Source organism: Esox lucius, chromosome 5 (genome assembly GCF_011004845.1).
Source record: "Esox lucius isolate fEsoLuc1 chromosome 5, fEsoLuc1.pri, whole genome shotgun sequence".
NCBI classification, from domain to species: Eukaryota; Metazoa; Chordata; class Actinopteri; order Esociformes; family Esocidae; genus Esox; species Esox lucius.
Genome location: NC_047573.1, coordinates 29,653,077 through 29,676,680, shown reverse-complemented (window position 1 = coordinate 29,676,680; position 23,604 = coordinate 29,653,077). Strand labels below are relative to the sequence as shown.

At 38.9% G+C, this 23,604-nt stretch overlaps 1 protein-coding gene across 1 annotated transcript; it reads right to left on the bottom strand.

Moving 5' to 3' along the window:
- Positions 1 to 1,577: 1,577 nt before the first annotated feature.
- LOC105028455 (C1q-related factor-like) lies at positions 1,578 to 9,405 on the bottom strand. Its single transcript, XM_029119665.2, has 2 exons — positions 8,635 to 9,405; positions 1,578 to 2,441 (listed from the first exon to the last, which is right to left on the bottom strand). The coding sequence occupies exons 1-2, from the start codon at positions 9,253 to 9,255 to the stop codon at positions 2,262 to 2,264; spliced, it is 801 nt and encodes a 266-aa protein (XP_028975498.1). The 5' UTR covers positions 9,256 to 9,405; the 3' UTR covers positions 1,578 to 2,261.
- Between the last annotated feature and the right edge of the window lie 14,199 nt (positions 9,406 to 23,604).

The window sequence follows — 23,604 nt, the reverse complement described above, 5'->3', positions numbered from 1 at the left end:
AATTGTCTTCAAATAAGCCACATCTTATCTCTTGGTTTTGTTACTGCAGAACCTAATGTAATTTACCATTCCAGATATAACACCACCAGGTCTGATCTGAGCCTCACTGGAATGTTCAAACAATATCCGTCCCTCCCTCCTCTTTCTCACTGGCCCTCCCGGCAACTCAGCATATATCCTCCTCATCCATTAGGAAAGGAAAGATGTGTTCCCTTTGATTGGGAGAGGCAATTATATCTTTAGTCGTTTGGCATTTAACACAGCTGTGAGCTCCCTTCATTCTGTCCCTCTTTATCTCCCTTTTGATCAGGTGCTCTCGCTGTGCTGTTTTGATATGACTCAATCTCATCCTTCACCCTCTAGAGTGTGAGAATGTCAACATCCGAGGTCTGCATGGGTCTTTGGAAGTGGGAAGCTTATCGGATGGGACAATTTCTGATAGATAGATGGCAGGATAGCACGAATAAAAGCGCTGACATTAATGGAGGGACGTGGAGAGCAGACAATTTATTACCAAAAAGTCATGAACGATTAAAGCACAAAATAGAAAAGAACGCACACGAATGTCAAAATCCCTTCCACTCCACTCCTGTCAATTTCTATGTCATCGGCAGACATTGTTAGCTCACTTTTGTACCTTGAAAACAAGTAACATTGGTTAGAAAACCAAATACACATGCATTATCAGAAATCAAGGGCTTTTGGTAAATGGATCTGGTGAACATCAAAATACAAAGTACCACTCACTCATGACATTACATTTAATGTCCTAAATGGATATGTCATCTATTAGCCTAGCAATCAGTCGTGTCATCATGCCACCCTTTGTCATGACAAGGAGATTCAAATGGAAAGCGGATTATAGGCCTCTCAGCTTTTAAAGGCAATGTTTGCAGGGATCCCACAGTAAACAGTGCATGGCGAATCAATCAGAAATTGCCTGCATATGCCATTATGCTTTTAACCTTCTTTTAATCTCTAGGCCAAGGCATTGACATGATACCATGAACTGATCTTGGACAAGGCCAGTCATGTAATTATATATAGATTTGACATGTATAATTTATCATTTGATTTATTTACACAGAGGGTTAACGATGCAGAACAGGCACTGTTCTTGTCGGAGTCAATTTGAATTGAAGGCAGTCAATCCAGGAAGTGATTTGAATTTAAAGGAAATGTTACACTTCTTTATAAGGAGATTCTACTTTTTGGTTTATTGAGAAACCAATGAACAATGTATGGACCTAAATTGAATGGGAATTCCAGTTTACTTTCTGAATTGATTGCCTTCAATTCAAATGACCTCAACACCCACTCCAATGGTGTTTGCACATATTTATTTACATAGAAATTCACTGGGTAATTTAACAAGATCTCCTTTTCATCAGACAATATTGGGTTGATAACTCGGTTTCTTTTAATGTTGTGTCTTTCTTCCAAGATCAAAAAAGACACAATTGGACTCTATTTTAACAAAGAGACAAAGACGAAAAGATGTCAAAAGAAGGTTTTGTTGTACCAATCCTTGTCAGTTAGCAGCATTATTAATGGAATAATTGACCCACAATATTAAATGTTTCCTTACCCTGTTAAACATTGTTTATTTGGTTGATTTAGGAAGAAATCGTAAAACAATTGTTAAAAGAAAATGTTAAACATGGTAATTCGGATATTGTTACTTACGAGGTAAACAAAACCAAAGCATACTTTCTTTACTTGTCCAAGATGACTTACAGGGAAGATGAACACTTGTAGTTTTGTTATTTGGATGAATGTACCCTTTAATGTGGGTTTACAATGTAAAAGTAATACAGCAGGATTTAAATAGTATGATTGAGCCGACCTTTTGTACCAATAGCATGTTTAGAATGATTCCATTGTTTCCGCTGCACTACGCCAAGGGAGCTAAGTCAAGCACAGCTAATGAAAAAAAAGTAAAACATTACTGTTTCATGGCCAGTTTAAACGGTACAGATTGTTTATACACTATACAGTCACCTTTTCATTTCAGACTTACATTTGAAATTATGCAGCTCTAGGTAGGCAACAGCGCTGCTTTTCTGCACTGTCAAAATGTCACCAGCATGTCAGCGTCACGACTGACAGACCGACCACTAGTGTATAACTGTCGTTGACAGACATTCCTGCATCTTCACAATGATAAGAGGCACCCCATTTAAAAAATGGAGGCATGTATGGAGAATGAATGGGAGTGAGGTGTGAAAGACAGGAAGTGAATCCCCTGTGACCCCCCCCCATCAGTCAGCGTAGAGGATGAACCCTGAGAAGGTGCTGTATTTGTTGCTGTTACCCCCGTGGGCTTTACCCCCGTCCAGTTTGATGAAGACCTCATCCCCGGCGTCCAAATGAAGGATGACACTGTTGCTGGCGTAATCATAACTCTGATCCTGGTCTTGGGCTATGGCACTGGCCCTGACCTGGCAAAACAGACATCACGGGAGAGAAGGAGGAAGGGAGGGAGAGACAGATAGAATTAAAGAGAGAAGGAAAGAGTGGGAGACAGAGGGAAATAGAGGGTTGAAAAGATGAGGAGAAAACAGAAGACAGAGAGCAAGCATTTTTAATAATGACTAAACATTACATTCAGTTGCACAAAACGAGTTCTTTTATTTTCCAGGAGTGAAAAAAGCGATCTACTGCCAAAAACAAATGACATTCTTATAATTGAAACAAAACATAAACTAAAAGCTGCAAAAGAAATATGAGATTGGTTTTCCCGTGGTGAACATCCAACAAGTCAGCATTTCTCCTCATCCACACCTATTTGCAATTAATGTCCTTACCACAAACTACTAAACAGGGAGAGGCGGACTGAATAAGATCTCAAGTCATTAATATATGTATAAAACTGTCCCCTGTGGCACATCCCTAGTATTTATCTACTGTGAATAAGACCTATGACTCAACTGGAAGAATGCTAGCTGGAGTCAGGCAGCTCAGCAGATGGGAAGCAGTGCCCTCTTTCCTCAACTAATCCCTTACACTTAGAGTCAGACCTCCCACATTTCAAGGTTGAACACAGAAAATGTGTCCAACACGCGAGCAAGAGTGTCAACAGGAGCTTGATTAGTTAAATCACAACTCTGCTAAATCGGGAGGGAAGCGCCTTAGCCGCTTTCACACATCTGGAGTCAACGTCATACAAATTGACACTGTGTGACTTCAAGGCCCTTTTCCAACACCAAAGGACATACAAATAGCTTATTTTTTTTAAGCCAGTCTTTGCTAATAGCAAAGTTGGTGTTGCCAGGTTTAAAACGCTCCAAGATCAACCAGGCTGTAGCTTTGGCTAGCAATCTTTCTGTACTGTTTTGCACTGTCAAATCCAATCAACCCTCCGGGGCGGAGTGTCCTGCTGCCTGTTTCAGAGCAAGGACCAAAGCGAAAGCATGGAGTTGTAATTAGTGCCGGCTGAACGAGGAAGTAAAAAAGCTAAATGTCACGAGCCCCGGAGGCTCCTGGGAGACGGTTTGGTCAAAGCGACAGGATGACGATGATTGATGTCAGTGCCTGGATGATAGGTGACACGACATGGCTGTGTAGCCTTCCCTCCCTTGTCTAGTCAGTAGCCCCTGATGACCCCCCCGCCACACACACTCTGATGATGACTAAGGGCGCTATAGCTGGACATGGCCGAGCGGAGGCAAAGTTGTGACAGAATTTCTTTGCCCCACACATTTGTCATCAAGAACATAAATAGCGCTCACACTGCTTTCCGAGATCCTGGTTTAGGGAGTAGAATGGCTGTCCACCCATTTACCCAGACAACTGGTTCTAAATGTTGAAATATAAAAATAAATATGAAACAAAACAAATATGATAACCTTACTTTTTCCCCGTTTATCAAACTGTTTAATGTGAAAGAACAACAACCTGCAACGGTCTTGAAATATCTATGGGATATATGAGTGTCTGTTTCCTTTCATGACCCATTGAGAGGGTGGAACATGTGAGCCCAATACATTGCACAAAGATCTACTGCAGTACAATACATATGGCATTGGGGCAGTGGTGTATGAGTTTACTTGTGGATTGGGCGGTTCAGGTTTGAGACCTGTGTAGCATTACACTGTTATGTACACTTCGTAGGGAATACTTTGTGTTTCCTATGAAGTATTTGTGTTTTTCACAGTAATCAATGATCATAAGGACACTGGTATAGCAGAAACACATCATTACACAGTAAATTATACATTGTACGTGTATTCAATTTTAATAAATCCTTTAAAGTATATACTGAACTGCATCGTTAAAATTTCCCTTTGTCACATACATTCAGATAATTCCATATTTCATGTCTTTTTTCGAGAAAGGTCTCATAAAGCTTATTTTCCACAGAGGTACACCAGTGTTAGTTATGAGATAATTAAATGTATATTTCAAATACAATGAAACTTATATTTCACCCTGGGACCCTGCGGAGAGTAATTTTTTGTTTCATTTCACAAAGCCACAAAACCCCGCCATCACTGCAAATGCTCAAATTTCTTAGTTTTTTTTTAATCACCGGCAGATAGCTAGGTAGCAAGCTAACTAAATTTATCCTGCACAATAGCTTCTCATCATCAACACTGTTGTTGCTTGCTCTTTGGGGTTTCAGGTTTGGTGTTTGTACGAGCACATTGTGAGAATTGCTAATGTACAAAAGACTTTATAAAATAAATTGTATCGATTGATTGATTGAATACAGACCAAGGTGAAGTGTCTGAAGTTTGCATGTTCTACAGTCATGTTACTATAGTGGGGGATGACTAAAACAGTCAAAGCAACTTCCATAATGTTTCTTTGATGAGTTTTGGTGGGGTGTGGAACAATAAATCTTGTAACCTTCTTTGTAACAACAACTTCAATCAAGGTGTTAAATGGTCTTATTGTCAAGATCGTTTTTTAGCATGACTATATCTGTTATTTAAGTTTTAATATTTCATTTTTAAAAGGGCACTGTGTAGAATCCTGCCTCTTAACAATAACATGACTTGTATACTCCTCGTCAATCCCTTACTGAACAAGACCGCTATAGAAAGTCCAGGGTGGTTTAGGTGGGGACGGTATTACTGCAAATCTATAAAGCAAGTATAAGGAGTTAACAAGTCAATGCAAGTATAAGGAGTTAACAAGTCAATGCAAGTATAAGGAGTTAACAAGTCAATGCAAGTATAAGGAGTTAACAAGTCAATGCAAGTATAAGGAGTTAACAAGTCAAATTCAAGCTGATAGTTTAAATGGAGAATATGTCAATAGCTCAGATTAATTTTGTAGAAACATATTATTTGAAATATTATCTTAAAACATGAACTGCAGATAAGTGGATTATAATACTAAAATACCTTGAATTTGTTTCTAAATATAACTGGTAAGGTTAATTTTGTATATATCTAAACCGAAGAGCAAACAAACATTTTGGAGTGTGGTGACATTTCCCTCTCAATAACATCTGAACTGATTCAGCTAAAAAAGAATTACCATCCATCCTTCAGACTACATCATGACTGACAATTTTAAGATGTTTTTGTATAGTTATGGATCTAAGTTTGTAGGTTTATTTGTTATTGTGCAGGGTACTTCATGCAACTTTAAGTTACTATGCCATCTGCTGATTTTGAAACCCTTCTTTGATCACATGTTCAGTTTCTCTAACCAGACTGTCCATGTACGTCACACACATAGCACTTCTTATTTTAGTTATTACTTGAACATGCCAATATAGTATAAACAAACACATAAAAGAAAGTGATTATATTTTTAATTGTTCCATTCCATGACATATTTTGTAGATTTTTTAATAACTTGTGATTTTGTGTGCAACTGTAACATACAGTTAATGCTTGAATAAAACAGCATGGGTATATTGCGCAATAAAAATAGAATGGAAAAGCATCAAACATCCAGAACTGAATATTCAACATGTAGTAGACTAAACAACAAACAAGTTCATATTCAACACAACAGTTACACATGTGTAACACAACACTTATTATAATCTGTTTTATTATAAACTCGACTATGTCCAGGGGCTGCATTTGTGTTTGTTTGTGTTTTGCTGAGATATCTCTATCCTGTTGACATTCAGGTCCCAGAAAACATAATTTGATGTGGATCATCTTCCTAAAGCTCCGGGGGGTAGTGTTTCTCATGGAAATGTAAAACTGCCCCTAGGACAGGTGTATGAAGCATATGGCCCACAGGCAGGATTTAGTATCTAGGACAGGTGTATGAAGCATATGGCCCACAGGCAGGATTTAGTATCTAGGACAGGTGTATGAAGCATATGGCCCACAGGCAGGATTTAGTATCTAGGACAGGTGTATAAAGCATATGGCCCACAGGCAGGATTTAGTATCTAGGACAGGTGTATGAAGCATATGGCCCACAGGCAGGATTTAGTATCTAGGACAGGTGTATGAAGCATATGGCCCACAGGCAGGATTTAGTATCTAGGACAGGTGTATGAAGCATATGGCCCACAGGCAGGATTTAGTATCTAGGACAGGTGTATGAAGCATATGGCCCACAGGCAGGATTTAGGCCGCAGGAGGGTCCCTGCTCACGGGTGGTTTGAGTAAACAAAAGAAAACATGAACAACTCAATATGTACTTACATTCATTCAGTCCATTGACAGTGTTTACCTTGTTTATTATCAACATCTGGGTAGAGGACTACTTTAGCACATCTTTACAGCAATACAGTTTTAATATCTTGTTGAAGGACAAATTGGCCCCTGGGTAAGAATTTGTTTGACACCCATGAAGGCAGTTTCACTCTATTCCATTCCTATATTCTATTCCTATATGAAGATACACGTGTCTTTCTTGAATTGCAGTGGTATTTGGCCATGACACACTTTTATTGATTTATTTAATATGGATTTAGCAACTGGTTCTTATTAGTTCATTCTAAATGAACTAATATAGCAGCATAATGACCATTACTATTACCATTAATATAACATTTTACACAGATTTTCTATATAGGAGGCTGGAAATACTGAAGTAAAAAGTTATCATTCCTTTTATGATTAATCGTATACAACCCCGTTTCCAAAAAAGTTGGGACGCTGTGTAAAATGTAAATAAAAATGGAATGCAATGATGTGCAAATCATTCAAACCCTATTATCAACAGAAAATAGTACAAAGAAAACGTATCAGATGTTGAAACTTTTTGTTGTTTCATTGTTTCTTGAAAAATACAGCTCCGGAAGAAATTAAGAGACCACTGCACCTTTTTCTTTCCTTTCCAAAAAAGTTGAAAAGGAGGTTTTTGAGTGTGGTCTCTTAATTTTTTCCGGAGCTGTATATACCCACTCTGAATTTGATGCCAGCAACATATTTCAAAAAAGTTGGGACAGAGGCAACAAAAGACTGAAAAATTGTGTAATGCTAAGATTAAATCTGGTGGAATATCACACAACTAATTAGGTCAATTGGCAACAGGTCAGTAATGTGATTGGGTATTAAATGATCATTCCAGAGAGGATGGGTCTGTCAGAAGTCAGGATTGGGAGGGATTCACCACTCTGAAAGACTGCGCAGGCAAATAGTGCGACAATCTAGGAATAACGTTTCTCAACATAAAATTGGAAAGACTTTGGGGATCTCATCATCTGTGGTACATAATATAATTAATAGTTTCAGAGGATCCAGAGAAATCTCTGTATGTAAGGGACAAGGTCAAAAAACCAATATTGGATGCCCGTGATCTTCAGGCCCTCAGGTGGCACTGCATTAAAAACAGACATGATCGTGTGGTTCAAATCACTCCATGGGCTCAGGAAAACTTCTGAAAACCATTGTCTGTGAACACAGTGCATGGCTTGGAAACATTTTGGAAACATTATGAAAGAAAAACTAGTTCCCAAATGCTTACAGAGTATTATTAAAAGAAGAGGTGATGCCAAACAGTGGTGAACATGCCTGTCCCAACATTTTTTAAACATGTTGCTAGCATCAAATTTATGTTATTGGCATCCACATTTTTTGCTGGCGTCTTTGTACTATTTTCAATTAAATATAGGGATAAATGATTTGCACACCATTGGATTCTGTTTTTATTTGCCTTTCACGCAGCGTCCCAACATTTTTGGAAACGAGGTTGTAGCTCACAATGTTCTTTCCCTTAATTTGACACCAGATGATTGACGGAATCTTGAAATTCATGATGTGATTCAAGTTGACAATAATTATATCTAAAATATACTTAATATAGACCCCTTGATTATACAGTAGGAAAAATTCAATGGAACCAGCCGCTTCCAGCATATGATCGCGACAAGCTTAATTCATTACAGTGGGCACAGAATGGGAGCACTTATGACTATATTTCATGTGCTTGTCCACATGCATAAATAACCATTTTAATGGTACTCTATATGGTGCCTACTGTAATCAGTCCCTCAGAGAACAGCAAATATCTGACAGCCTCACACAAGAATCTTCGTATGTTAAGAATATGTTGAAAGTCATTTGTTCTCTAATTAAATTTCAGTGGTAGAAATACTTAAAATATATTCCCCATCATGTTTATTAAGTATCAATTTAACATGGGTGCCCTTTTTATCTTTCACAGATGCCCTGAATGAACTAGTGAAATTACTAATAAAATGTCACTCACCAGGCCGTTCTTTAACAGGTCTGCCCACATACTGGTGCCATCCCCTCCCCTCATCAGCACATTGTAGATGAAGAAGTAGGTGCCAGGGATCTTGCACGTGAACTTGCCAAGCGAACCGTCATAGTTATCCCCCAGGTTGGTGACCACGTCGTCGAACTTAAGCACCTCGTAGCCCTCCTGTGGGTTCCGGAGGCCCGCGTAGAAAGCTACCCGCGGCATTGTGCTGTAGGTAGCCGTGGTGATGGCTCCTTGGCCCCCGAGACCCAGTATCCCAGTTTTCAGAGTGTCTCCTCTGTCCCCCGGGGGTCCCTTGGGCCCTGGAGGACCAGGCTCTCCGGGTGGTCCCGGTGGTCCCGGTTTTCCCGGACGCCCGGGCTTTCCCAGCGGACCATCGCCGCCATAGGTTGGCAAAGGAGGGCCGATGCTGTGGTCGCTCAGCGCCTCTGCCTCCACTTCTGCTTGGAGCCCTGTGGCGGTTGTTGCTGTGCCTGTACCCCCCGAGTCCAGATAAGGGTCGCACACCATTCGGCAGGTTCCTAGCATCTCAAAGTGGCTGGTGTCGTCTGTGCCCACCGTGCTGACCAGCACAGGGATGAGGACCACCAACACCAGGACTAGCATGACCCCCACGGCGGCGGCTACCAGGGTCTTCCTCCCAATGCTGAGCCGTGGAAGGGGCTGCGCTGCCAGCGTGGAGCTCTCTGGGGCGGGAATGGTGGCTGCTGGGTAGTGGGCCGCCGTCCACCTGTGAGACCAAGGAGACCCTTACGATTCCTGAGAGAGACGCAAGAGAGCATGTGAGTGAGTGTGTCCGGAGAGGGAAGAGAGGACGGGCGGAAAGAAAGAAGGAAGGGGAGGATGGAGATGCAAATGAGAGAGGGAGGTTAGAGAAAAAGGAGAGAGGAGAAAAGGATGGATAAAAGGAGACAGCGGGAGACAGCGGTGATAAGAAGAGAAAATCCGAGGAGGAGAAGAGAAACATGCGCTCACACTCACCGCTCACTCAGACACATACAGACTTGAGGGGAAAGAAGAGGTGGAAGCCCATGCCTAGATGACAGAGAGAGAGAGAGAGAGAGAGAGAGAGAGAAAGAATCCTCTTCACCGAGCAGCTCTGGGGGCTTCCCTGAGGTGAGAGGAAGGAAAAATAAAAATACTTATTTCTCAGCCAATTAGAAGGGAGACATTCGTCAGTGCATATCTTGGGGGTCACTGTGATTCTTTGTAATATAGAAGATGATATCACTAAGACGTATGTCATCTCAGGGGCATGTAGCCAACAGTATAAAGTGTATCTATGTAAATACTGAATATTTGCACTTACATAATCATCCAGACCATATGAAGCTAACAGGGACACACTTCTGTACAGTCACCAACAAATTCATTGGCATTCTTGGTGAAAGTGAGCCAAAATATTGTTGAAAATCAACAATGAAGATATTAAGATACAATATGTGTGCCAAAAAAAATCTGACATGTAATTATGTTGTTCTTCTGAATTACTAGAGGAAAAGAAAATCCATATTTTTACGTATTTTATTTGGTCAAAAATATGTACAAATTATTTGCAGTCCTTTCCTCAATATTCCATCACCTTCCCCTTGTGTGGATAAAGACAGTGAACATTTTCTATAATGTTTTGAAATCAGAGAATACATAATGAATAGTTTTTTAGCATTACTCCACACATACAGACCTGTGCTATACTTTGTCTACACTATATTGCCCTCTTAAATTCAAACCATGTATTTGGAATTAAATAACTGGAATGACATGGCTATTGCAAAATGTCGATTTTGGTTACATTAATTAATTTAACTTATGTTGTGGATAGTGATGCTTAATGTGCTCATGGTTACTGTCTAGCTGTATGATTTACTTGCTGAAGTTTCAACTTCCTAGCAGGGGCAACCAGAATTTGGTTGTTTTAACATTTGTTTATGTTAATGATGTTATACCAGCCTTCTTCAAACCTTTTTGTGCCAGTAAATTGAGCTTCTTCATCATCCACCAGGCAGTTTTGTGATTGAAAACGAAATGTTTTGCCTTTAGGGTACTCCCATAATTTTCATAAAAACTAAATATGTAAAAAGGTTTAGATCAATTATTTGTAGTGACTGCCATACATCAGAATGTTATTCAATAAAATGTTCATCACCACTTGTCCTGTTTTTTCAAACTTGGCTGAATAAAGCACTGGCAATAAGATTGGGTCTAAGGCATCACATCTCAGCCCAGCTGCACCATGGCGACCCACGTTCAAAGTCCTGCAAAGGGGGCTGCAAATGTGCTGTGCACTGTGGGTAGGAAGGTTGGATAGGGATGCCTTGCCTCAGCGTGTTCTAGTGCTACACATGGCAGAGCTAATTGTTGTCGTTATCAAGAGAAATGCTGCGTTGTTTTCTTACTTCCTTGTAGGGCAGTGTGAAAACAAGCAGAACTCCACAGGGGGATGGATGTGCTTCAGAGGAACAATGTCGCAATCTTCAATTGCAGGGCATGCTGGGAGCAGCTGCGAGGCCTTAATTACAAATTGGGTATCACAAAATTGTGTATTTACACTTCTTTGAATGTGTAGAATAAAAGGCAACAAAAGGCAACAGCCGGAGTGTTTGCGATGTGGGTCAGAGCAAAGCCAGTGGAAGGTGACTCAGTAGAGTTTTCATAGCCCCTGACAGCAAATGCACCGAGGATTCCTCTTTCCTCTATTGCAATATGAACATTTGAAATGGCTGTAATTTCTTGTATGTGGCAGACTCATCACAGGTAGGTGTGAAATGCTGCAAACGCTTTGCCAAATCGTCCTCCTCACTGTAATACAGAGGGTTACACAAGAGAAAGTACTTCCATTACATGAGTAACTTCTTCAAATGGCCAAAAGAAATGCACTGACTATTAGCTAAGTAAATTGCTATAGAAAGCCTAATTTGCCTAATCAAAGAGACAAGTTGCTTACATTAAAGCAACATTAATTAATTTGCAAGCACACAGAGGAGCAGAGTACAGGGATATCAGTTCTATTGATTTTGTGCCAGAAGTTGCATTTGGACACAGAAGGTATGCCCACAGAAACAGGTACCCCTCAGACTATTAGGGTTCCCATTGTTATTCTTAGATGACAATGTTTCTGAGTCTCGGTCTCCAGGCTTTGCTCTGACTCACATCTCAAACACCTTCCGGCCGCTGACAGTCCTCCAAGAGAATGTTTCTCTTCTTAACATTGGAGGCTGAGTGAGAGACGATACTTTTCCTAGCAGAGCTCCCAGTGTAATGGAAAGGGATCACCAATGGGGATGGCTGAAGAGGACATCTACAAGGCCAACAGTTGTTGTAAAGAGAGGGTCATGGCTTGGAGCCTGACTGATCTCAACAGTGATGTTTTGTATTGCTTCAAAATTGAATTAGCGTGTGCTGTAAATAAGTAAGCAAGTCATGCCAAAGAAATGGCAGATCCATTTGAGGTCAAATAAACTAAAGCACAGATTTGTAACTTTTTCTAATTTGGCACACAGAAATTATAGTCCATATGTAAATTGTTAAAAAATAATCGCACTAATTGTCCTTCAGATGGCACTGTTATAAGCAGTGGTACATAAATAAATATTGCTACCTTTTAACCTAAAGACTTGAAAATGTGAATGTGTGTCTTTCTACATGCCTCAACTTTGCCTCAAGGACCTATGTAGTCTGTCAGGGTAGTTTTTCCTCCGTATTGGACATTTTGGTAAACGTTTGAAAGAGGGGTTCATTCCAATTAACCCCATATGTGGTGCATAGGCCTTTAAAACACCTTTTAGTTAACAAGAAGAAGAGCCAGACAAACCTAGTTCAACCAGCTCATGACTAGAAGGGATGAATATTGTTGCCCTCACTGGATTCAAACCCGGGACTCCCATACGAGAGGCTGTGTCTTGAATAACAGTGGGGAGAACAAGGTTTGCCTACTTACAAAGGATATAAAAGTCTGTAATTTGTATCATAGGTACACTTCTGTATTTTCCAGTACCATTTCATTGTATTTTCTTTTAGGATTAATTGTAACTGAAGTATTTTAATTTGAAGACTGAAGTGCCTTCAAATTAAATGTTTTAAATGTTTTGGTTACAGTCAAGAATGAGACACTAGTGATTCAGAAAGCTGTTATAATACAGACACATGCACAATCATACTCACTATGCCTGCCATGGTCAGTTTTTCTTTAAGTAGCCATTGCTTGGTTATATGTGATACAGTAGAAGTCCATCATTAAGAGGTTGATGGTTGAGAATGCTGCTTATTGCAGTTACAATATTGCTGATATGAGCTCTAAATGTTACCAAGTGAAACAGGCCTCCCCTTTGCACAAGTTTATACAGGATTATAATTTATGTATTTTCCATAGATTCAACATACTACACAAATGAGGTACATTGTGCAGTGGACCTGTGAGCAACAACTTCAGTGTCAGCTAAACTGTTCTGAAGGTCCTTTGCCAAGACCTGTGGGTTCTGCTGTGTAGATCTGACCAGTTTTCATACAAATCATTGCAATGGTTTCTCCTTCCTTTCACTTGCACTGTTCAATTTAACAAAATTGAAAGTTGTAACTGGTAACTGGAAATGTTGAATTTTCTATAGCCTGATGCAGAAAGGCATCATGTAGAGGTCAAGTCAGAGGGGTTGTGGTTGGTGGGTGTCCCTTTGGTTGATGCCTGGCAATGTGGGTGGATTGATTTCCTGCCTGTTGGGCCCTGTCCAGGGCCTCCCCCGGGTAGGGCCACAGCATCGCCGGACCCCCCCCCCGTCTCAGTTCCAAGGTGTTACGCTGCATTTGCTCCTTGGGGTTTAAGGCTGGGTGTCTCTGTAAAGCACTTTGTAACAACTGCTGTTGTAAAAAGGGCTTTATAAATACATTTGATTGATTGATTGAAGTCAAAATCTGTTTACAGATTATAATTTTTTTACGGGAGTGCCTGGAACCAGCACATTTTTTATTCTAGAGTAACAACTTGGTTATGAACTTAAAACATTGTTGGGAGGAATATAAGTGCTACATGTCTTGGAATTGATTATCTGAGGTCTAATTTAACCCTTACCCTAAAAGTAGATTCAATAGCATAAACTACAAGTAGAACAGGTCCAAAAGAGCACAACAGACATAAATTAAAGTCAATTAATGTAGCACAAAAGCAAGAAGTTATGGATTAAACTAAAAATACCAAATTACATGATATGCCAGTTAGACAATTAAACATTTAATCACCCGATCAGATATTCAAAACATTATATTCTAACACTGACAAAACGTAACAGTTTTTTTATGTACTGTGTATTCAGCTTTGCCCAGATTCTGCAGGCTTTGGTTTCATCCTATCATGTTCTATGGCCAGGTGAACACTTCCAAAACACTGTACAGTTTACTCTTGCTAAATAACTGATGTTTCTTGTCTCTTTGTCTCATCAAACTATATTGTGCTTTCTGGATCTTGTCATTTGGTTGTGTGGAAACCAGCATTAGCTGATGGTTTAAATATAGCTAATAGGTATCCTCAACAACAAAAATTATTAACAGAGAAGTTCAAAATGATCACTAAGTCCTTTTTTGTCTATTTCATCCATGAATGTTTCAGTGTCTTCAAAATTATTAAACGAAAACATGAATGGGAGAGAGCTTCTTGTTCTTCCTCTAGAGTTGAGGTCTCTCTGAGCATCTGCACAGCACCCTGTATTTCTTATCATTCAGGGGTGAGGACTTGTACCCAGTCTCAGAAGAGGCCCATGTTGGCATTTACCCAGGCATCAGCATCCCCCAGCTCAACAATGCATCTTGGCAACTAAAATGAAAGATCACAACAATCACATAGAAGTAGAGGTGTACAAAGGCCAAAGTAAAAGTACTCAACTGGGTTCGGCTTTGTTCACCACTTTAGGGAAGTATCTAATTAAGATCTAAGTGACCAGGTAAAAGGAGTTCAAAACTAACCAGTGATCAATAAAATAAAAAGGAAGATTGTAAATGATCAATTAAGGTAATTGGTTAGTTATTAACTATGTTTAGGTAATTTAGCTCATCCTTAGCAACAATTCCTAAAACTGGTGAATACAGCCAAATACTTTTACTTTTTACACTACTGCATAGAAGTTGGCCATGACAAATTATTATTTTGTTCACATTTCTAAATGATGACAACATAGTGTATATGAAGCCAAAAAATAAATGGATCTTGCCTGTTTGCATATAGTGAAAGGTGCATCATCTTCAGCTAGTTATAACGTACCCTAATGGACTGGAGCTGGTTAACAAGTAGCCTAACTCGTCGCTTAGCTAGCAATCTTTAAACGTAGCTATAAGAGTTGTCGTGTTTTCTGTGTTCTGTCACTGGCAAGCTATTCGAATCTCATATTCAAATAATTTAGCGATCTCAGTGAACACGTTAATTATCCATAAATATATAGCTAGAGGTTGTCATATGGAAGCACTTAACGAAATATTCGTCATTGACCCTGTAATTCTTCCTTCATAAACGCATGCACTAAATCAAAAACACCACACCAATAGAAACCGTCAATGGGCGTAACTTAATATTAAGGAACCCCCATATTAACTTATGCCCCCGACTTGCGGTCTGCAAGGAACCAGGTGCAGGCAGGGGTAGTCGGTGTAGAACCTTTAATTTAAGAAACAAACAAACAAACAGCATAACAAAACACCACGAAAGAAAAGGGCTGACTAAAGCAGCAAAACAACAGTACACAAAGCTCTAAAGAAACTTACGTTTAACAACAACACATACAAAAACATCAACTGACGACAACAATGATCCACACTGTGGGGAGTAGAGGGGAAACATTTAAACACATACAAATGAGTAGATAGGGACCTGCTGTGCATGATGATTAACACATGTGACAAAACAAGTCCGAGATGTGTTCGTATGTGTTGGGAACTGAGGTTGTATGGAACGGTGGCGCTGCTGCTCACTTTACCATGACACCGGAATTCTTACTGGTTGGTAGGTGATCAAATACTTATGTCATTGAATAAAATGCTATGCAATGTGATTTTCTGGATTTTTGTTTTAGATCCTGTCTCTCACAGTTGAAGTGTACCTATGATAAAAATTACAGACCTCTATATGCTTTGTAAGTAGGAAAATCAGCAAAATTGGCAGTGTATCAAATACTTGTTCTCCCCACTGTACCATTTAATTGTACATAATTGGTACAAGCAGCACAACAAAGCACATCAGACTAGAGCGATTTTTCAACATGTAGTCAAAGCAAATACACTTTTGTTTTCTATATCAATGTTTGAACCGCTTGAACCCAGTGTTATATCTTGACAAAAGATATTGAATGAAATCACATGGATAAAGTTGTAACATTAGTTAACTCTTCTTCCTCCATTAGCTCACTCAACGCAATGACGTCATACCCATACATAACACCTAGCGTCGAACTGTGTGTCAAACCAGAATGTCCCCAAACTGACCAATGGCGAACAACAGTGGGCATAACTTAATATTCAGGAACCACCATATTAAGTAACGCCCCCGGCTTGCGGTCTGTAGATATACCTTATTGGAGTACCCAGCTGGAGAAGACAAGTGCCTGGGCACCTATGTATACTCATGTACCTTTAGTTCTAAGAGGAAAGCGTCAATGCGATCAGTGGAATGTTTTCATAGGGGAAATGCCACAAACCGCCAGCAAGGACCAGCACCAATCTACAGACCTGGGTTTGTAGAACATGAACCTGTTTTTGTGTCTAATGACAGGAGGTTTTCCAGGCTCAAGCCAAAGTTTTTGGTACTCCGTGATGGAGTTCTCAACCTTGATGGAGCGAGATTTCAGTGGACAGGCCTTCCCCCAGAGGATGAGCAGCTCTGTATTGTTAAGGTTGAGCTTGAAGTGGTAGACTTGTCAGCAGAGATATCTGCTGGACCAACAAGAATATTTTGCCACCTAGGTTTCAGGAAATGTAGAGAAGGAAATTAGTAGTTCAATGTCATTTGCAAAGCAATGATAGTCTAAATCTAGGGAGGACTTTAAAAAGCCAAGTGACTGTTTATAGACAGAAGAGGTTTTAGAACCAAGCCCCGGGGTCCACCATTAGTGAGAACATTTGGAGCAGACAGAGACCTTCTCCAAGGCACCTGGAAGGATACGATCAGTCTGAATGTTTCCTCTGCCAAGAGAGAGACATTGACAAACAGTTTCTGGTTGGGGTTGGAGAGGAGGGGTGAGGAAAGGGAATCGAAGATTCACCTCCATAAATTTTTTAATCTGATGACAGCTCAAAACTTGCCCACAACCCTAAAAAGATGTTTGCCGCAGAAAAGAATTTGACACATTTATAATGACTTGTCATGATGTGCTACGCATGCTGGCTGTTGACCTATGACAGAACAGTGCTGGCGTTATTCTGACTTCACTCTCACTCAGCTGCCTGCTGCGCAAGCACTGCTGCTCCCGACTGCAGCTCTCTCAGAAAACACTTCTCTGACCCTTTCACCCCTTCCTGCAGTTGACTTAGTCCCTCAGAAACATTCTGCATCACTGCCTGATAGTCAGCATCAGTATTTCACAGTGAAATTAATATATCAATATTTTTCACCATGCTGGCCACGATACAATTTAGAATTAGCCCAAAGAACATCCACTCTTAGCCAATATATTTTCATCCACAATGTCATTCTTAAAGTAGCCAATTTCAGCAAAACAAAAATTGTTGTTCACCTGTGTCTGTCTTTATAAAAAATATGCGTCTGTGAGAAGGAATCCTGCTGACTTTGCTGCAGGTTTGGTTGTCCCCAGTTAGAGGCAGCTGTCCAGCATTGCCTCTAATTGGATACCCTATTTAAGTTGCCTTTGTTTGACTTCATTTGTGGATAATTTTTTGCACCAGTTGTGTTTGTGGCCGTTTGTGGTTGGTAATTTGTGTAATTATTTTGTAATTGTTTCAGGTAAGTGATATCAGTAATAATGGAATGTTTCAATTTCGCTCTGCTCCATACTTCCTGCCTCTACAACACTGTGACACATACTTCAGTTAGCCATGAAGTTCCTAGTGTAATAGGTGTTGGTTTTGATGCCATGGAGCACAAATTAGCACATACATTATATGAGATCTTTGATATTTATTTTTTGGCCATCAACAGCCAGAAACACATATGTTTTAAAAGAACCACCAAACACTTATATATAGACAGCGGTATACTTGAATTTGTATAAAACCACCAGATTGCAGAAAGACTTACAAATGGAGCTACCCTTCTAGATGTTGAAGGTCAAAAAATAAATAAATGGCTTTAGTTTGACTTTCAGATGCCTAAGACATGTTTACAGTACTGTATACCTTTATATAATTTCTTTGTTTGAAAGAATAGGAGCCGAAGCAGGGAAACAGAGTAGGTGGAGCAGAAATGCGTATGCCTCATTAGGGGATCAAATTGGATTGGAGCATTTGTTTCAGTTTTAACCGACCCAATATTTAATGTAAATGATTCCTATAGTAGTGTGGGAAAGGATGTTTAGCGATGACTTTCCAAACACCCGTCTGCCTGTTCTGTAAGGTTGAATGTAAATTTGAAATGTATTCATAAAGCAATACTTCAAACACTACCAATTGTAAATTATGTACTTATGATTTGAAATTAAAGTTTTGAAGTTTTTTTTTTTTTTTTTACTCTGGCCTTGGCCAACAAAATGTATGATTCAATTGAAAGAGTAATTAAATAAAAATACAAAGTTTAGATGAAACTGATTGTTTTATGTTTTAAATATGCAATAGAATTAAATTAAAAAGGTGTACAGTTATTTGATAACAGTTCTTCCAGTAATGACCATATTTGATTCCTGCACCAACGACGTAATGACATTTATTACTGGGCACTTGAGCCATGCACTTAACCCGCTCTTGCTATATCACCAACGGTATCAGGGCATTTTTCTTCTGTTGACAGTCTTGCCTTCAGTTATACTGTGGGTAAAGGTTTTGTAGCTGTATCTCATACGAGCATGCTGGGGACATAGATATATTTTCTGTGGCTTAAGGAGCGTTGTGTAATCAACCGGAGGGTGTGGAGACAACAGATCAGGAGACAGCAAAAGCCAAGGGATGGTGAATAATAAAGCGGTCATGGCGTCTCGTCAGTAGGCTATAGCTTAAGGAAGAGGAGGAAATAGAACGGAGGATTCCTCTTTGCCACTGGCAAAGAACAACATGGTCCCTTAGCTAAGGACATTCCCTTATAAGATCTGGTAGCTTAAGATGATGAGCATAAAGTGTATCTTTGTCTATGGGACAGATTTAATTAGATGTTTAATGTTTATTTCCTCTCTTCAAAAGAATTGTAACCGCTGGCTTTTTCTAAGGCGCCGCTAGTTACACATTTATATTTCATCTAAGGATATATAATCATGCAAATACGATGTGTAACCATGTAATCGTGCCTAAGGGTGTGGACTCATTCGGTTTATGAAATAACACACACAAAATATCTTGTCAATCAATGTCAAGTACATATTTCAGCCAATAGTCCTTTTGTAGATAGATCCCACAATGTGATGCCAGTAGAGGTCATTTCAATGTTATTGTATGTGTAATGTGTATATCATATTTCTCAGGCCCATGAAGTTGGCTTTCTATTTCTACATATGGCGGCCCTAAGCCACTGAACCTTCTCCATGGAGGCATAGTCCTAGTACCCAAATACACTTCCCTCAACTTGATAATGATAAAGATTTTGAAAAATATTGTTGTTGTTTATCAGCTTGATCTTACAATCAAAATTCCTCTAATTGAGGAATAATTATTCAAAGGAAAAACAAATTTGTAATAAAGAAAAAAAAAATTCTCACAGATTACTGGCACTTCCATAAATTGTTTTATGTCAAATCTAATGCATATATACTTTATCTAAGACGTCCTGTTTTACAGGGGTGTAAACACGATACGACACAAATGCCAAACTCCTTTATTAATCGATCAAGCAAGATCTGAGCAAGGTCAGACAACACATTAATTAAATGACCTTCACAAATTAAGCAATGGTTATAAAAATTGCTTCATGGCATAAAATAATTATCTTCACTATTAGAGCAATAATTAGTAAGTGAAAATCATCTGAAGCCACTTGAGTCAGCACCTAGACTTTACTAAACCCTTTTCAATATCAATAGTTTGATATTGAATCCAAGACCATGATTGTTTCTACATTCTACAAAAATTGCAGGCGGTCTGGGTTAGAGATTATTTTCCAAACCATTCAAGATGCTTGTCTTTCTGGCAAGTTCTCCCATATCTGCAGAGAAACTCTGAAGCTTGGTTGAAGCGGCCATTGGGTTGTTGACAACCTCCATGACCATGGCCCTTCTTGTCCGGATTCTTTGTTTGATTGTACAGCTAGCTCAAGGAAGAGTCTTTGTGGTTTCAAACTTTTTACATTGCGCAATGATTGAGACCACTGTTCAACTGGACACTTTCAATGATTTAGCCATTTTTATTACCTTCCCCAGATCTGAGACACAAATCTCAAAGGCCGACAGGGAGTTCCTAGGACTTTGTGGCTTGGTTTTTGCTCTGGCATCCACTGTGAAGTGTGGGATCATGTGTGTCTTTTTAAAACATTTTCAATTAATTGGTTGACTCCAGTCCAGTTGAGTCCAAAACAGTTTTAGAGATGTCTCAAGGATTGTCAAAGGACAGTGGATACATCTGAGCTCATTTTGGAATAACAAAGGCTCTAAATTCAAGTTATATGGGTTATCACTTTGTCGTTATGGGGTAATTAATTTAAGTCAAAAATGTAACCAATGATAAATTACATCTGTGAAACAATTGTGGAGAATATATACCTAAACACGACAGGAGATGAACTGACCCCATCACATGCTTAGCTAGTGTATCAAACTATTCACTTATATCTGAAATATATCCTCTTTGTACTCTTCATCCCATCAGTGTTTTCAAGTGTGTCTTGTCGAAAACCTGTTTATTCAGTGTGATGTCTTTCAGTTACAGGTAGGTCACTGTGCTGTATTCTTTAGTCATTTTTATATATCTTATGGTAACTGTTACCTTATATAACCACACATTGGAGTCTGAAAGACGCAGTGGATGAGCAGTGTTTTCATGCTGTGACTGTCTTGTCAAAAAGCCTGTGTAATCATTGTGATATTTTTCTGCTACAGCGACACTAAATCAGTCAACCTCAAATCTTGTTTCCCTAGTGATTTTGGGATACTGTAGGAAATGTGAAAATTCATGAAGTCATAAATAGTATCCCTAAATAATTCTCTAATGTTACAGGATTACAAATTTCTCCAGTTTGATATTTTATATTGAAACACTGACACTCAAAATCAATTATTGTGAGGTGACATTTGTTTTATGTTGGAAAATATTACTAAGAAAATAAAACTAAAATATGTTCACATTAAATACACGTTGATGGTATAAAAATAATTGCTGTTTCTACTATCAGTGGTACAATTGTTATGCAAAAAAAGGAAAATATCAACGCTCCCATATCAGGTGGTTTGGATGAAAAATGTATCCACAGAGAGTAAACTTGGTAAATAAATGTCTTCCTAATGCCATGCCACCAAATTGTAATTTAAGAACAACCCATTTGGCAAACTGAATTGCAGTATAGCATGCATATGGATGGGACCAGTGTGAATTAAACCCACAATTCCTAGCTTTTTAAGCAGCAGGCTCTTCCAGCTGAGCAATAGAGTATGACAATAAAAAAATAAAAAATAAACAAGTTGTCTCAGCAGGGCTCAATCACGAAGCAGCAGAATAGGAGAGACAACGTCAAGATCCACATTATCATTTCTCAATGAGTCATCCTTAAGCTGCTTAGCCTGTCTGTGTTCATGAGTGTAAGACCAGAAAACTGTCATTTTACATATTTATATAAAAAGTGGTTGCCTACAATGTCTGATATTTTGCACGATAGGAGTATGGCATATTGTACACTAATGGTGTACATAATGATTGAAAGAGAGATTTAATGTAAGTAAAACGTTTTGTATTCAGACCATTAGGAATGAAGAGACAGAGACAGGAGCACTAAAGAAACACTCAGACACCTAGAGTCACTCCAAAATGATTATGATAAAAAAGGTAAACATGTTCAAATCTCTGTGAAATGAAAATTCAGAACAACGAGAACAGATATGAAAAATAATAATACATACAGTTACTTAAATCAATTGAGTTACTTAAAATGAATTTGGTGAAAAGTCCACTCAATTTGTAAATCTTTTGTTCACTTACAGTTGAAAATATGTAATTCTTTGCAAGGCCTACCTTTTCATTTCCTTTAGGTTAATATACACTTAAAACATTGTTCATGTATATACATATTGTATATATATAAAAATATATATTTCCATGAACCTCCTTTTGCCCTTGAAATGTTCATTCCGATCGTGCGGGTGTAACATACTCAGACTTTATTGGCTGATAGGATGGTCTAGAATCCAGTCTTTCTTACTTAGATGACTTGTCTTTGGACTATTAAAAATCCTCATTCAGAATTATTTGACAAGGCTTCCCCCTAGTGGTTCAAAAGTATGCATAAGTGGTTGCAGTAACTGAGATTTGGATTTGAGATGTTTTTTCATGTGTGGTTCTTAGTTGGATTACAATCCTAAACTATCTGAGGCACTTCAGGGACAAGGTTGTATATCCCTTTCATACTTTCTCTTAAAACCTTGCCTTGAAAAATAGAGCTTCCATTTTGTTTCAGTAAAAGATGTGTTTTTAACAATTGTAATAGCAATTGTATATAAAAAGTATGTTTCTGAATACTTCAACATTAATGTAGATGCTTACCATGGCAATAGATAATACTGAATTAATTGTCAATATTGATGAGTGGGAAAGTTACGCAGGAATAAATATTACACCATCCTAAAATGCTCCCACTGTTATTGATGTTAAGTGGTTAACATGTAGTTTTGTTGTTGATTCTATAACTTTCTACCTCATTATTCATGCTCAATGTATGTTATTTATGGCATTATCAGGATTCATTTGAAGAAAAACACATTACTGAGGCGTCCAACCTGTTTGCATTAGTGCTCGGAACACGCATCCAAGGAAAATGTTGACTAATACAATATAAATGGAGTTTTGTTAAATGGTGGTGTAATTATTATTTATGATGTACTTGGTGTATAAAATACCCTAAAAGAAGAGAAGGCATTTTGTACTGACTACTTCATTATATCAACTGGTCACCACCAAGAGTTCAGTGTGCACCACACAATGAGTTTGTGTGAGTTTGTGTAAATGTATATGCATGGCAGTTACATCTGTGTGTCACCTTGGCTTACAGGATGGTGGACTGTGACATCTTGTGTCATACTCTATACTCTTCAACAACATAATTATGGTCTGAAGCCCCTTCTTGTCAGGAAGGAGGTTTGAGATGTAGTAAACCAGTGTAGCAGAGGCTAGGACTCACATTTTACCTGTCAAAAGGACACACCTACTCATTCAAGGTCATTTCCTCATTGTAGAATAACATTGAAGACATCAAAGGTATGAAATAATACATATGGAATCATGTAGTAACCAAAAAGATGTTTAACAAATCCAAAAACATTAGCATTCTCTCAACCAGCTTCATGAGCTTGTCAGCTGGAATGCTTTCCCAACAGTCTTGAAGGAGTTCCAGCATAAGCCGAGCACTTGTTGGTTGTGTCCCAACACATACCAAACCATCTCAATTGGTTTGAGGTTGGTTGATTGTGGAGGCCAGTTCATCTGATGTAGTATTCCATCATGCACCTTCTTGTTCAAATGCCCTTCACACAGCCTGGAGGTGGGTTTTGGGTCATTGTCCTTGAAAAACAAATAATAGTCCCACTTAGTGCAAACCAGATAGGATGGTGTATTGCAGCAGAATGATGTGATAGCCATCCTGGTGGAATGTGCCTTGATTTCCAACAGTGGTTGGAACCAAAAATC